This window comes from Alligator sinensis, unplaced genomic scaffold (genome assembly GCF_000455745.1).
Source record: "Alligator sinensis unplaced genomic scaffold, ASM45574v1 scaffold13_1, whole genome shotgun sequence".
Taxonomy (NCBI): Eukaryota; Metazoa; Chordata; order Crocodylia; family Alligatoridae; genus Alligator; species Alligator sinensis.
The window spans coordinates 2,790,571-2,807,329 of NW_005841909.1; the positions used below are offsets into that span (position 1 = coordinate 2,790,571).

At 41.5% G+C, this 16,759-nt stretch overlaps 1 protein-coding gene across 1 annotated transcript in view; it reads left to right on the top strand.

Annotated features, from left to right (window-relative positions):
- Positions 1–16,759, top strand: part of SYNE2 (spectrin repeat containing nuclear envelope protein 2) — a 256,030-nt gene that overhangs the window by 29,242 nt on the left and 210,029 nt on the right. The window contains 11 exon segments of the mRNA XM_025197915.1: positions 167–262; positions 526–603; positions 700–792; positions 1,383–1,564; positions 4,321–4,517; positions 5,006–5,106; positions 7,282–7,383; positions 8,262–8,399; positions 9,300–9,464; positions 12,278–12,390; positions 13,696–13,852. Of these exon segments, the coding sequence (XP_025053700.1) occupies positions 167–262; positions 526–603; positions 700–792; positions 1,383–1,564; positions 4,321–4,517; positions 5,006–5,106; positions 7,282–7,383; positions 8,262–8,399; positions 9,300–9,464; positions 12,278–12,390; positions 13,696–13,852 (1,422 nt within the window).

Genomic DNA, 16,759 nt, shown 5'->3' on the forward strand with positions numbered 1-16,759 from the left:
TACAGTCTGTTGAAACTAATAAAAATGGTAAATTGAATTTAAAAAGTCAAAGAAGTAAATTTTGTTAAAGAAACCAGGAAGTGAAGCAATGAACGATCCTTTGTAAAATGGTGATTTCAAAATGATCAAATATTGCGTGACTAGTATCCAACACATTATTTTGCAGCATGTACCTTCTTCTGTAATCTCAGACCTATATACAGACATCAAGCAAGGACATGTGCTCTTGGACCTGTTGGAAGTACTTTCAGGTCAACAATTGGTAAGATAAAATAATACCCCTCCTGCCCCACCTTGGTCAAACTCCTGCAAAGATTTATGTCTGTGTTTAAGTCTTATGTGTGTTAGCAGTTGCACTGTAGTTGATGGGAATACTTGTAAATGCCTCAATCCTGCATCCTGGAAGTCAAAGAAAACTTTACAACTGCACAGAGGACCAAACATAAATCTTTCTAGGACAATGACAACATAAAATAAAACAGACCATTGCAGCTAATGATGTAATATGTTCTTTTTACTTTATAGCCACGGGAGAAAGGATGTAACACCTTCCAGTGCAGAAGCAATATAGAAAATGCCTTGGCATTTTTAAAGAACAAATCAGTAAGTATTAAAAGTAGCTTTCAAATTCACAATTAAAGTCAGTTTAGCTTTTGGAACAGTTTCCTTTTTTTAAACAATGAACCTCTTCTTTTACAGATCAAGCTCATAAATATTCATGTTGCTGACATTATTGAGGGAAAACCTTCCATTGTGCTTGGCCTAATATGGACAATCATATCGCATTTTCATGTAAGTATTTCAGTGATGCAATAAAGTATTTTAGCAGAGGAAAAGCGGGTAACAAGTTGTGGAATTCTATGGTCATTACATGAAGTGAGTTACACCTAAACACAAACTGTGAGGTTGTTTTGCTGTCAACCCTAAAATGTTGGCTCAAATGAGTAAGGTCTCAAACACACTTTATTTCTATCTTATAGCTGCATCTTCTAAAATCGTTACTCAATTAATTTTATGAGCCTGAGCAAAATAGGATTGAAAGCAGCATGATGTAGCTCAATATTTTTAATGACTATCACAAACCTCCGAAATTCTGTCTGCAAATGTGTGCATGATTCCTGGGTTTTTTTCCATGGGAGTTGTGTACGCCCACATGGCCCTAAGTAGCTTAGGACCAAACTGTTTGAGACAGACACTATGTATGGAACATTTCCGCTCAAATGTCAAATTTGGCAAAGATATAAGGAACTGAGGACAAGTTTTTGTGATAGACTGCTACCTCAGCCATAATTAAATTCCATCTTATTATTAGGGGGTCTCTGCAGCTGGTATTTGTGGTTACTTTTCACTGAAATTAAGGTTAAACTCTCCATCTCTGGTAGATCGAAGAACTTGCCTGCACATTTGCTTGTAGTTACAATCAGCCCTCTCTTGATTCTTCGAGTGTCGTTGGCTCATCTGCAACTGCAAGCCCACCACCTAAAAGAAGTGCTAAAGTGAAGAAACGGTGGAAGATGTCTGCAAAGAAGGCCCTTCTGCTGTGGGCAAAGGAGCAGTGTTCAATGTAAGGCTCATACGTGAGGTATAAAAGAGGCTCAAAGGTGATGAGGTATAAAAGAAGGGGCGATTGCTTCAGAGTGTAGGCGACATGGCCAATCAGTTTGAACAGAACTTTGGTTTTAATTTGAAGTCTGAACATTTTTACACAAGACTTTTTACTATAAGTATTAGGAGCTAATTCTGCTAATGAAACACAGATGTGAGTTGGCTGGCTTTCTGTTTGATCGGTTGACCCAGTTCTCTATGTGATGTTCTTAGTACAGCGTCTGCGTGATTTGCCCATTTTAATCCTATTGGATTGGCATTTACTGGCTCTCTGAGAAACAAAGGAATCATCCAACAATTTGTCTAACAAAAAAAAAAGTGTCTAGAAATAATGAGCATCCCAGCTCATATGTGTTCCCTCCAGAGGACTTCAAGAGCCAGAAGAAGGAGCCATGGGAACTAAAGACTTCTATGTTTAAGATGACTCAGGCTTTCATCCCACAAAGATTTATGCTTATATTTGGCTTACCCACTGCAGTCAGTCACATTTGTTTCAATGAGAGCAATAGCAGTTCAGTGTTAAGCATATGCAGGTGCATCTGCAAGGCCAATGTGGAAGTCTGTTACCTTTTGTGCACCTGTGGCAGTTTTCTAGCCATGCAAGTGATGTTTTGAGCTCTCCTTCTGCACTGTGGGTACTTGTGTGAATGTACAGACTGAGCATGTTTAGTGGACTATGCACTAGTTGTGCACATATGCATGTACCTGGGCATAAATTTGGAAATGTGGGGCACAAGGAGAGGGAGGGTCCTCCCATGGTCAAGCCCCAGTACCTGAGTGGTTAGGGCATTCATCCAGGAAATGGGAGACCCATCCTGCCACCAGGGCTTTACATTTCCTTGAAGACCCAGTGTCTTTGTAAAATACTTTTTACAAAATTTTACCAAAGCCTCAGCCCTTTTTTCCCTGCCACCTTTTGTTATCATCCCACTGATGTCCCATTGATATTAATGGCAAATTAGGGCATTTGTCAGCACAGAAAGTTTTTCCTGCAGTAGATACTTGCAACATTTGTCAGGAGTTGAATTTTAATTTTTTCTGTATTTTAACTATGTTTTGTTGGGTTTGCAGGGTTTGCATGTAAACACAAATAGTCTCCTTGTTATCTTTTTTTTCCTGGTTCATTCAACAGTATTAAAATCTACAGTGCAACCTTAGTGTAATAGGGTTAGTCCATTTCCTGCATCATAATAATGAAAACAAAGAATCCTGCTGTTGGGATTGTTAAAAGTGGAGTTTGTTATAAGTAAGGTTTGTTACAATGAGGTTGTACTGCTCTTGGCAGCATTAGTGATTAATTTGATTAGAGCGGGCACATCTACATGTTTATTAATGCATTAAGTAATAAAAGGTACTAAACTTTAATGCAGTGTAATGCACGTTAGTGCAGACGAACAGTTTTTGTGTGGTGCTTAATGCCTATTGGTCTAATTCAATTAATTAAATTAATATTGCACATTAATTAAGTATTAATTAATTTGATTAATGAATACTGCTCATTAATACTGTGCATTAGCACAGTTTTTGCCAGTTGCTCTAATGTACAGTAGAATTAGTCCAATGCGCATTAACTGTCTTGTGTAGATGTGCCCAGTATGTTTAATATACTTTTGCTAAATCCTTAGGTCTTCACATTTTAATCAAGTGAGATTACAGGAATTCATGCTATGATCTCAGTTACCAGACTCATTTTTCCATGAAACCTGAACCATTTTTGAGGAGTTGTTGTCTTAGAACTCATTGCGATTTGTGCTTTTGATTTGGCTCATTGTATTATGGGATTCCTCTCTAATTTTTTAAAATTTTTCTAGTTCTATTTCAAGTTAGCATTTTCTAAAAAAAAGTTCCCTGAAGTAACAAAATGTTTTCAGGTTGAAATTTTAAAAAAAGGTCGAAGGTACCCAACTTCCATTGTCTTGTAAAACAAAAAAAAATCTGAATGTTCTTCTGCTGATACTAGTGTTTTCTTCCTTGCTTTTCTTCCTACAAAATGTAGATAGCTACTTCAAATGCATTGAAAAATGGATCCTCAAAGTGGTGTTTCAAGGACAGAGTGGGCACTTCTACATATGCAATTAGTGTGATGCAGTAAACTCCAGAACAGTTTCCACCAGAGTTTATTGCTCCCAGGTGCCATGTTTACACGTGCACCTGGGACTGCAACACATTGAGCTGGGTCAGAGCAGCCCCAGTTGGTAGGGAGCCCTGGGGGTCAGTCTGCCAGCCTGGAGCTGCTCCAACCCACCTCAGCGTGCTGTAGAGGAGCTGGCTGGAACACAAGGGTGCTGCAGGGTGGGGCTAGCTGGCAGGCAGCCCCCATACTGAAGCATCCTCATGCCCTAGCCAGCCCCATCAGCATCTACGTGTGCATTGCGCTGCACTAAATAATGCCGCTGCAGGATGGTACTTGTGTACTAATAGGGCCACATGTGTAGACACCGAGTCTTTAATTAGGCAACTCTGCAGTAAACTTCCTGTGTAGACGTGCCGAGTAAGAAGTACAAGCTGCCTGGCATTCAACAGTGAAGAATATTTCAGTTTTACATTTTGTTAGAATGATTTTGTTGGCTGGGCATAATGGGCTAAGCCAGTTTACACAGAATATAGGTTCCACAGGTAACACATGATATGGTTTACATTGCATTCTTAAATGAATACGTGGATATTTTGAGGAAAAAATTACACGTTTTATATTTTTAATAATTTTGGGGGCAGGCATGGATCCATCAACGTGGCAGATTTCAAGACAAGCTGGAGGAATGGACTGGCTTTTTTAGCAGTCATCCATGCTTTAAGACCTGATTTAATTGACATGGACAGAGCAAAGTGTCGATCCAACAAAGAAAACCTGAAGGAAGCCTTCAGAATTGCTGAACATGAATTAAGTATTCCAAGACTCCTTGAACCTGAAGGTAAATTATTGTTTTTCATCTTCTTGCTCTGAGGCCTGATACTAATATTGTCAGACTTTTGTTGATTTATACCCAATACAATTTTTAATGGTTAATGATGGTGACAGTCAGGATTTAAAGTAAAGCTGCTCTTTCTTTTTTTTATAAGAATGCTCAAACATGAGGCCCTTTACTGCCTAGCTCACAGTAAATCTGAACTATCAGGACTTTTGAGTTGGCAACAATTTTAGAAACATCCTATGGAAGAAAAAATATAAAGCTGCATATTTGTCATCTCAGCAACTACCCATCTCTTTTCTACTTTGCTGTGCTACATTATCAAATTCCAAAGGAAAAATCCATTAAATGCCAAGTTCTGTCAATGAAGCCTCACTAGAATTGATGAAACATAGTTGTATATTTTAATGATTGCAGCATCATCTGTAATTGTTTGCTCAAAATTAGAAGAATGTAGGAAGATGTTAATAATACTTGGCTGCCTCTTGCAGATGTGGATGTTATCGATCCAGATGAAAAATCTATTATGACTTACGTGGCTCAGTTTCTGCAGTATTCCAGGAGTTTCCCGGTCACTGAAGAAGATTTACAGGTACATAATTTAATTTATCATTGACCCATGTCAAAGAAATGTTCTTTGGGCTCTTCATCACTCTCATTAAGACTTTCAGTACATCCTTTCCAAAGCCAACATCAGTACAGAAACAATTGTAAAACCTGACTTGATCCTGTATACACTGGCAAGACTGAATGTATTTTAACTATGCCTGGCACTCCCTTCCTGTAGCCGAGGCCATATTGTGGTTGATTTTAACAATGTAGATGAAAGCTTTGTTGCAACCAGCACTTTTTAGTTAGTACATTTTTTTTTCCATATTTATTCCAGCCCGAATTTTCAACACTTTTTGCCTAAATGGAAATGCCTAAATTTAGGCAGGTTTAGGTACCAAATTTATGTACCAAGAGAAGTTCTGATTTTAGCAGTTCAGAGTAAGTCATCCCAGCTCCTCATTCTATAGTTCGTTTGTTCCTTCAAAACCTGCTGGCTTCCTTGTATTCATAGGGCCTGATCCAAAGCTCATTAAAATCAAGGGGAATCATTTTGTTGGTTTCATTCGGTTTTGTGTCAGGTCAGTAGTGAGGCCTAATTTCTTTTCATGCATTCAGGGACAGATCCAGGGGGGGAATAGTAGTGTACTCGCACCCTACTTTAATTTCTGGTCCACCCAGAATTTAAAACTTAGCTGTCTGACAGTGGCAGCAGCATTTCTAGTAAGGCAGCAGTGAAAGAATCAGTTGACTTCATGTCTCATTATTACTTACCTGATTGCTTCTAAACTCTTCATTCCACAGGTTTTAACAACCCTCTCTTTTTAAATGGATTTAACGTTCCACTAATCAAACTATCCTTCTTTTGCAATGTTGCTGTCTGTTGGCTGTTCCTCTTAATGTAGCTTCTATTTCATAGTGCTGCAGACTTTTTTTAACTTTAACTAAAAACCTTAACTCTGGTGTGGAAACTTTAAGTTAGGTGAACATTAACTCAGGTTTTGAAATAATTTTCAGTGAAGTTTTAGATGCACTGTCAAGATGCTCGAGAAGGCTAGATTTTGTTTTATGAATCTGAAAGAGATGTACATTTAATTCTAATGACAGCAGGACTAAAGAAATATAACCTTTTGATTATTTTTTTTGCCTAGTTGTGTTTTCGATACATAAAATATGATACAGCAAATTAATGCACGCTCCAATAAAGTTATATGTTTTTTGCTTTGCTCTTAAATCAAATAATATAATTTTGGCCCCTAGCGTATTAATAAAACTTCCAGTTTCTTCTTATCTGAAGAAGAATACATGTTGTTGTAACAGGGGGCTTTCCTGGGGCTTATTAGGGGTTGGTCTGCCCGCCTGTTTCTGGGGTAACTGCCCACCTCTCTAGTCTGCCACGCCTTGTTCAATAATTGGTGTCTTAATTAGGCAGGAGGCTACCCATTTCCCACCCCGATGCCAGTGGCGCGATCTGTGGCTCCAAAACCTCTCCCACACAGCAACCCATGCCTTGCAGAGGGCATCCACATGATGCTCGTAACCCACACCATGACTGGTGCTCCAGGGTCTCACGGAGACTCTCCCTCCCTCCCTGGAGCAGCAGGTCATTGTGCTCAACCTTTAGGTCTTTCTTTCAACCCACACTTGACCCCTTTGCAGTGGAGGACTTACCAGGGTCGGGACTCACCGCTAACTCTCTGGCTGGGCCCCCCCACCCAGCCTCTGGCCCAAACTATGGCCTCAGGCATCCACAAATATACCTTGTCCTCTTCCCCACACATGGGGCTCCTACTATGCCCACTTTAGGGCCTCTACACCATGTGCCATCCTGGGGTCTTCTCATCATCCTCACACTCAACTACTCACGGGGCTGGCCCTTGCGCTGCTTTTCAGACTTACTCCCAGTTCAGGCCTACTCAATGCACCCTTGGGACTGCCCTCCAGGCCTACTCCCTGTTCATCCCTACTCAGCCCCACTCATGCACAGCCCTTCAGGCCTACTCCCGTTCAACCCTACTCCGTGCAGGGGCACCTACATCCCTGCCCTCTCAGGGTCTTCACAGTTGTACTGTATGTTATGATGCACCACACCATCTGCACTCTACTTTTCAAATTCCTAGATCCATCCATGCACACACATGCTATTTTTTGGTTCAGTGCAAACTACAAATAAATCTTGCAGTATTTAAAAAATTGAATGTTCTGCTGTAATTACCAGGGGAAAGTAAAAGAGGCCTTAGGCTGGCTGACTATGCAAGAAATGAAGTTAAAAAAGTTGTTGACTGATACAGAAAATGAAACACTCTGCAAGAAGTATCAGGTAAGTAGTATCTGAATGACATTTTTGAATGCTGTAATATTTGCAAAATGTAATATTAAACAAACTGCCAAAATATAGCTTTTCCTGATATTGTATAGTCTTTTAAATTTAATATAAAAATCATATATCTATCACTGGATTTAGTAACAAAACCAAAGTGACTTAAGAAAGTTTAGGATAAAATTTCTTTTCCAAAAGGAGAACATATATATTTTAGTTCCTATGGTGATAGCATAGCACAGGGGTGGGCAAAATGCGGCCCGCCAGGCCATTCTATCCGGCCCATGGGGCCCCTAAAAAATTTAGAAAATTAATGTTAATCTGCCCTGGGCTGCCTGTCATGCGGCCCTCAATGGCTTTCCAAAACTCAGTAAGCGGCCCTCTACCCAAAATAATTGCCCGCCCCTGGCATAGCAGGTCTGACACCAGTTTTTGTCATTGGAAGAATGCTGGAGAACATGAATACTCTTTGTTTCTTAGAGTAAATGCTTTCTCCCTTTGTACAACCCAGGGAACAAGAGTATTTAGTAGAGGCATTTATGGGGTCTATTAGCCTATGCTTAGTATTAGACAAAACACTTTTAATACAGCTGAATAGTTACAGCACTGGAAAAATTAACACATATATATATCTTCATGTTTATTTGGGAACAATATGCAGTATTAACCCTTACATTAATTAACAATCTAACTATGGTCTGATACCTTTATTGTAAGTCCCAATGCTACTGGTAGATGGTTGTGGCACTGGTCTCAGTGGTCTCATCATGTCACAATTCCTCATGTATCATGTGTATAATGCCCGTTAAGTTGATGGAACCTCATTAAAAAGTACTATAATATTTATTCCATAAATTGTCTCCCCATTTTGACCCTAGGAGATGCTGTCATTTATGGAATTATTTAACCAAGAGAAAAGAGCCTTTCTGCCGCTGCTGTCGTCAAAAAGAAATGTGGCTGAGATCAGTAAAGACCTGCAGCAGATGAGAGAAGCATGGGATAACCTAACCTCCCAGGTTAAATAAGCATTTCTAGCTGCTCTTTATGTTGTTAATATGAAGATAGCATTCACCTCGGGAATTGGTACTCTGGCATACCTGTGCTGCTGTTTCTTTTGAGTCGGCAAAGGGAACTCCTCATTTCCAGTGGTAAATGTAGATATTGGCCCTGATCCTGGGGTCCAGCTAAGCTGTGCTTGGTGTGCCAGGCCATTTCTTAGTGGGAAAGAAAAGCACCTCTGTACTGTATACATCCCTGTCACCAGGGATCTCAGGGTCCTGCAAGGTACAGTCTGGAACTGATCTTCCTCCAATTTTGGCAGTGTTCAGGTCTAGGTTTTAGCTTTTTCTGTTTGACATAGTTCCAGCTAAATGATAATGATGCAGCCTGGGAAGGTGCAGGCTGCAGAATCTGGTGGCCTAGATATTGTTTCCCTTGGCTTGGATGGGCTTCTTGATCACACTGCCCTGTCACAGAAGCATGGTTCAGCCCAGGGTCATGTCAGTGGTCCCTGCACCATGACAGAGAATGGATATGACTGATACTACCTAACATCTCCCTGCTCCCACTAACTAAATACTCTGTAGGAGTTGCCCTCACATTGTCACTAGCGTAAGTGTTCTTGTGCCAAAGCCTCATGCTGATCACTATATATAGTGAGAACTGTATATAGTACTAAATTCCCTGTTACCATACACAGATGACAGAAATTAGAACAGATCCTGGCCGCAGATATGCTCAGGAGACTTCTAGTTAGTAGTAGCTGCTTGCTTGCAACTCTGGGCAAGATTCATATCTGAGGTAGTTAGAATTTCATGTTGCTTGGCATTTCATTTGTTGACCTTATGAATCCTCCAAAAATAAGGGAAGAAACTAAGAAAGAAGTGTTTTATCATAGACTTGTATTCTCCTTTTAGATTAACGAATGGAAAACAATGCTGGACTGTGTGTTACCCCCACCTCTGGATGGCATCGAGCTCTGGCTCCAAGAGGTAGAGCATCTGCTTGCAGAAGGTTTGCCTGATTTGCAAGACCACTGTAAAGCAATGGCCCTCTTCAAAGAAAAAATTATAGTATTTAAGGTTAGTTAATCAGAAAAAAAATGTTGGTACACGCATCTCATTGTAAAAACGTTACATGAGTTCCTTGAGTCTGCTATTATTTTACCTTTTGTGACTCGCCTTTTGGATTAGATTCTGAGTTGTATGATTACTTGACATGTCCTTGTTATAAACTGAAGAGTTAGAGATTATTCTAGGTTGTGTCGGCATCACTGCTGGTTAGTGAGATTACTTGGCAAATCCTAATGTAAGATCCAGTTTTCACTAGCTTATAGCTTTGTCAAGTTTAGCCACTTCGGCTAGGTAGACATTAAAAAAGCCCAAGGCGGAATTGATCCAAATTATATGGTTTTCTCTAAGCTGCATAATTTAGATCAGTAGCAAACAGAGCACACATTCGCCCTTTGATGGCATGGGGGAGGGCGCACAGGCTGCCTATCTTAGATTGGGTTCTGCCATTTTTCAATTAGTCTCTATGTGCCAAACTTCTGTTCTGTTTTGGGTTTAGACTGGTTTCTGATCACTTAAAATGGTAAACATGTAATATCTGTACCTGGCCTTTATCTGCAATTTTCCATAAAGGGTGTCTCCATGAAGTTTGATTCTTAGTCTTAATTTTAACCAAAAATACTATATTTTTCACATACAACACACCTTTTATAAAAAAATCCAGCTTTTGGAAACTGGATTGCACATGATATGCCAGAAAATACAGTTAGAGCAGTTTCTGCTGCTTATTGGGTGAAAACAAAAGTAAAGTGTGCACATGATCCACAAGGAGCAGGACAGGGAGCAGGCTCAGGTCTCTAGCTGCTGCTACTTAGCTACTTACTACAAGGAAATATTTTTCAATTCTGCTTTTAAAAAGCAAGGTGTGTATCTTGTGCCAGGGCATATTGTATATGAGAAAATGTGGTAGTTAAACTATTCCTGAGGACGAGGCTAGGGAAAAATTTCTTACTTACCATATTTTCATAGTCTCCTATTGCTAATTTAGATTAAATTGACATGTTCTTACAAAATAGTTTGATGTCGTCATGTTAGCATTTTCGGATAAAAAAAATACTGGAATATTTTCAATTGGAAAATTTTTGTCCAGCTCTGCTTCCAGCTCTAGCTCTAATTTTTGACCCAGTTATGGCCTACATGAGTATTTTCAGTGTGACGTGTCATGATAGAATTTTTGGTTTCTCTACATGCTGTTTTGAATATCAGAAATTACACACACATGCACACACACACACACAACTATGCTAAAGCACTTTATTAAGGTTGCAAATTTAAGCATGCCAAGTTTAGGGAATGCTAATTAGAGCTTAATGTGCCTTTGAGCTTGTTTAGGTATGGTATCAGGTATTCATGCAATCTTTAGTTCAATGATCACATACTTGCAACTTGATTGTGTGTGTAACTGTAACTATTCCCTCTATTTGTAGTATGTTTCTTTTCATCAGCTGCAATTCCTAGGTGGTATAGCTGGTAGATGTATTTAGTATTAGTTTGCAGTGACATATGAATACTATATTTTGATCAGTGACATTCATAGGGGAGCACTCTGGTATGTTATAGTGTTTCTTTACTGTTACTTTATAATTTTAATTAGCTGATTTTGACAGTTGACTTTGTGACACATCCCCTAAGATATACAGCCAAACTCTCAAGTCCTGACATCAGACAATTAATATGGTATCGATATCAGCAGGATAAATACTTTTAAATTATTATTTTACAGCACTGATCATAACTGAACATATTTATTTTTAAAGTTTTGTAAATGAAAAGCTTTATTTGTTGAAAATTGTATTGTAATATGGTGTGTCCAAAGGGTATAAGTTAGGGATGTGTGAAGCAGTCTGTATTTGATTCGGATTCAGCCCTATTCAGGGGATAGTGATTTGGTTTGTTGATTTGGATCACTGTCCCGATTCGATTCGGCCAAATCTGAATCTGAAGATTCAATGCTGATTCGGAGAATCAGTGATTTGGCCCCAGGCACAGCTTTAAATCTTTTTTCTACATACCTCAAGGTACCAGGTGCAGCTCATGAATGCTGCTATGGAGGGGCAGATGGAGCATCCCACAGGAAGGTGGAGGGGCCCCCTCCACGTGCTTGGAGGTGGATGCCCTCCCCCCCCCCGCTCAGCGATTGGCTACGGGGGAACTCCGGAGGCATCCCCAGGCTTCGAAAGGACCAGTTGCCGAGCCGGGGGGCAGGGAGGGGGTCTCCTGTGCACTCCGTGGCAAACCCAGAAGTGGACTGGAAGTGCTTCTGGTCCACTACCGGGTCTGCCACCAAGCATGCTGGGGACCCCCTTGCTTCCATGGGATGCTTCATCCACCCCACCATCTCAGCATTGATGATCTGCCTGGTACCTTGAGGTATGTAGAAAAAAAATTTAAAGCTGTACCTGTGTCCAAATCAATGAATCTCTCTGAATGTCTCCAGTTCGATTCGGAGAGATTAAAGGGTCTGGTCTCCTGATTTGATTCGGACCGAATCTCCACCGAATCGAATCAGTGACCGAAGCTTTACACAGCCCTAGTATAAGTGTAAATTTAAAAAGAAAAAAAATCACTGATAGCATAGTCTTAATTTAGTATCACCTGTATTTAGGTGTTTACAATGCTGAGGTATTTTTGTTGTACTGAAGCAAATGCTTGCTTTTGGATTAAATCTGTTAAATATTTACAATTATGCTTTAATTAACAAAAAATGAAGGTAAATTTTGTGATGAATGTTTTTATTAGCTGCTACTATAATAAAAGAGTAGATTGCATGTTCTTAACTACAGTACTAAACAGTGAAATAACTAAATTATAATACTTTTTTTCAGGACTTGATGGATTGTTTTTCTGGCCACTTGGACACCCTTCAATCATTTGAGAATAAAGATGAGAAGAATATGCCATTAGTGCCACTTGAGAAGTTAGAGGAAATGAAAAGAAGGTTGTGATTTTCAAGTCTATCTTGTCGGCAATCTGAGCTGACAGCAATCTATTCCTGACTTTGCTACTGATTTGCTATATGATGTTTGGCTTATCATATAATTTATTTGTACCCTGTCCTTTTGAACATCCATTCATAGCATCTGATGAAGTGGGCCAGCAATTGGCAACCTTTTTAGGCTGTGGGATGGAACAACCTAGTTTGGGTTGGAGGTAGGAGGGAAGGCAGAACCTAGGACCTAGCTGCCACCATGGCTTCTCCCCGTGGGGACATGGAAAGTGACCATCACCAAAGCCTTCTCCTCCCGCCTCCATCAAATATCACCAAAGCCCCAAGTCCATGGGGCAGATCAAGTGGCTCGGATCTGCCTTCAGATATTTGCCAGGATGCTGCAGGGTGCCACACAATGTTAGGACTGTGAGGTGTGCAAACACGATTCACAAGATAAACCCAGAGATTTCAACTAGGAGTCCATGGTCTTAAAAGCATTCTGACCTGCCCTGGTCTTTCTGAGTTCTTGGCAACACAAAAATTGCTCTGTTATTTTTCAGTAGTAAAAAAAAAAACAAGGAAAACTAAGACCTGGTATTTTCTGAGCGGTACCTCAAGTCTAATGAGGTTGAGAACTGCTGCTTTAGGGTGCCACCCTGCCCTGCCCTGCCTTCTGCATGATCTGTTTTTCATTGTCCCTGCCTGGGAAAGGGGAATAATGATACTGTCCCAGAGCTGGTTGTCAATGTTTTGATGAAATGGTCTTTTCTCAGAAAATGTCAATTTGTTGAAAACAGAACTTTCTGCAGAAAAGTATGCATCACTCTTTACAAAGATGGAATTTCTGGTTGAAAACAGAGAGTGGAGAGAGGAAGAGAGCATAACTACTGCAAAATAGCCAATAGCTGGTGGACAGGACGCTCGCCTGGAAGCTTCAAGCACCTGCACCAGGAAAAATTCAGTTATTTATATAAAGTGGGACATCTTCAATAGGAGAGCTAGAGAGAGAGAGACACCCCACCAAGGCTTGATTTTCAGAAGCAGATGCTTAGCAGTTCTGAAACTCGGTCTCTGTTTCTTAAAGTGGATGTCCAGAAATTAAGGTGGCCAAAATCATTGGTTACAGAAAAATTAACCCTAAATATATTAGAATTTTTTGATCCCTCAGCAGAAAGGGATTGTGTTTGCAGTCTGCACAGTGTGGTGTAATACCTGGAGTTCACATAATTTTGAAGTCAGAGGTCTCTTCTTGTAAATGAATGGTTCATTATGCCCCAAAATATTAACTCACATTCCAAAACTCTCTTTCTGCAGGTTTAGCAATATCCGGTTCACAAACTTCAGCCTACTGCTGGAATATCTCTGCCACCTGTGCTCAGCTATATATGATGAAGTGACATCAAAGTTAAATATCTGGAACATTAAATATGGGGCTAAGGAGTCTGTGGAACTATTGCTGGCAGATTGGCATGTAAGCTTTAAAAGTATTATATTTTTGGTAATTGTTCTCTAGTGCAACCTCATGTCACTCCTCCCACCATATTGGGTCTCTCAAAGCAGGGGTAACTCGTCTGGCTCAAAATGTTATGTAAAGGCTCATGGGTCTCAGAATCAACCTGTACCTTTATAACATTCTGGCTACTCCATGTCCCATTTCACTGTAGATAAATATGCCACACATAGCTAAAGTGCTCTCAGACTGGGATAGAAAGACCATCCACCAGGTGTCATTGTAAAGCAATGATAAGCACATAGAAGCCCTTTCTGAAACTAGGCAATATTACTAATTGAAATAAATAATGAATGGCTATTGTTCTCAGCCCATATGGAATGAAGTAAATCTGACCACTTAGTTGTGACCATCGCGTTACACTAGAATGAGCCTGTAGTGTAGGCAGATTGGTATACCCGCTGCCTGGCTGACTTTGTCCTCTTGGGAGCTCCTCAACCAATCCTTTAAATACAAACACAGTCCTTGCACTGAACAGGCAAGCAAACCAGGAGACAAAGCTTTTAGCCCTTCTCCAGGCAGTACGGGAGGCCCTTGAGCTCTGGCCCAGTCCTGGAGACAAACTTGTCTGAGTTGCAATCAACCTCCTGCCCACAATCCAGGCTTTCCCCAGCTCTGTCCTTTGGGTTTTTAATTGTTAGTGGGATATTCCCTCATAAGTTTGATGCCCACAGCTGGGCTTCTACAACGGGACTGTCTCCTCCCTCTTACAGAGCCAGATTGCCTTGTTACAAGCACCTGTTAGTGCTTGCAGACAGTGCTGACAAGTTTTTATGCTGCATTTCTTTCTAAATATCCTCCCTCCACAGATTTTTTTCAGGATCTCCTTGAAACAGTTTGCAAGAATTCTGTAAAGTAGGGTATCAAACATACAACCCAAAGGCCTGATCTAAAGCAAGGAGCCTTTGTATTGGTGCCTGCAGCAAAGGAGTTAAAGCTACTGCCACTTGGCTCCCATCACTGCTGGCTGCTGGAGCACTGTGCCTCCAGCTGCAGCTGTGAAGGTGATGTTATAGTGGGGGACGTCGAGCCAGGGGTGACTGGTGCCTCATGAGTCTGGGGGGGGCAGAACTTGTGGGTGGGCCTGGGGTGGACCAAAAGCCCCATATCCATTCCTATACTTCTGTGCCATGGCTTAGTGCCTCCCACCCCGCCCCAACATGCTGTGTAGCAAAAAAGCTGCCCTGTCGTGAGCGGTGCCAAGTAAGGGACTGATCCCAGGGGGGTACGTGCCCCCCCATACTCCCCTACCAGTCGCCTGTGTGTTCAGCAGTGGTGGCGTTTTTTCTTTGACTGCTGGTGCCAACGCAGCAGCTCTGGCAGCCCACAACGAGAAGGCCCGCAGTCTGGATCCACCACATGAGGAGCCACATGGTTCAAATCTATCCATGGCCCCTGCCATTAAGTGTCATCCTCAAGGTTTGGTTACAGTGAAGCTTTATTTTGGTTGGATCTTGTGCGAGTAAGTTCACAAAAGTTTCAGATTTATTTAAATCTGAGAACGTCAAAGCGAAACTCAGCCAAAATTGCTGGGTTTCTTGTGGTCTGGAGTCCAAGCCTCGTGAAAGTGCTGAGTTTTGGCATGATTCTAGCGAAAACCCATGAGGCAGTGTTCCTTCTCCGTAACAGGCTGCGAGGCGTTCTCTCGCACTGTGCCTCCACTCACCGCTTCCTCTCTTCCAATGAGGCTGTGTTTGCTCATGGCCTTCTCTCTTCTGGCATCATTTTTGTGGGAGGCTTCCTTTCCTTTGTAATAGTTAGATAGCCAACAATAGCGACCCACTCCCTGCCTCAAATCCACTGCTTCTCTCGAGGGAGAGTGGGAGAGCTGCTTTACCGCTTGTCACAAATCCATAGCAGCAGGATCTGCTACCACCTGCTGCTTTACCATGGGAATATGCTGCAGTTTCCTCTTCCTCTTCCTCCTCAGTCTGGATGAATCCTTATGCTCCTCCTGGTGGAAGAGTTGTCCTGTCTGGTTATGTTTCAGGCTTAGCTCCTCTTTTGTGCTTGGTTCATTGCATCACATATGGGGCTCAATACTACCGTCCTTAACAAGCAAAACTCCGCTTTCATTTAATGAGAATTTTGTCTGAAATTGGACTGCTGTGTGGCAACCTGTTGTGTAAAATCAATACATGCCTGAAGACGTCAGTGATATTAACCCATGTTGTGGTGGACTACGAAGGGAGAAATCCAAATTTCTCAGGTTTAATAAGTTTCTTCTGGCCCCTTGGTGCATCGTTAAAACTGAATTATTATTTTGATGTATAATTCTTAGGTTACATTAGGTATTCATGGTGCTTCCTAGGTATAAAGAAAACAAAGGCCTTCCCTAAGGGATTATGACCTTATTTCTGAAATAAATGACCCTACCATGAAAACACTGTGGTCTTTTTGAGACAACTTGTGCAGGGATGGGCAAAATATGGGCCATATCTAACCTGCCAATTGATGCTTTCTGGCCTCTTGGCTGCAATTAGGAGCCTGAGGAGGGAGGGCTGTGCCCCACGCTACTCCGTTTTACCCACCTCACCCCACCTCACCCCACTGTCCATCCCCGCTCTGCCCCAGCTTCCTGTTGGTATTGCAGCTGTGCAGTCCTGGCACCACAGCCATCGTGCCCCATGCCATGCACCTGGGCCTGCATGGCATGGGGCACGATACAGCATGCCAAATAGCTGTCCTGCTCACTTGCTCACTCACTGTGATGAGCTGCTGTCACCATGATGCCACTAGTCTGTGCAGGCTGCTGGGGGACGGCGGGGAGGGATGGAGCTCGGCTTAGAGCAGCTGCTCCTAAATTTCCCAGTGTGGCATAGCAGCAGCAGTGACTCATAGCAGTGGGTGGGATGGCTACTTGGCACC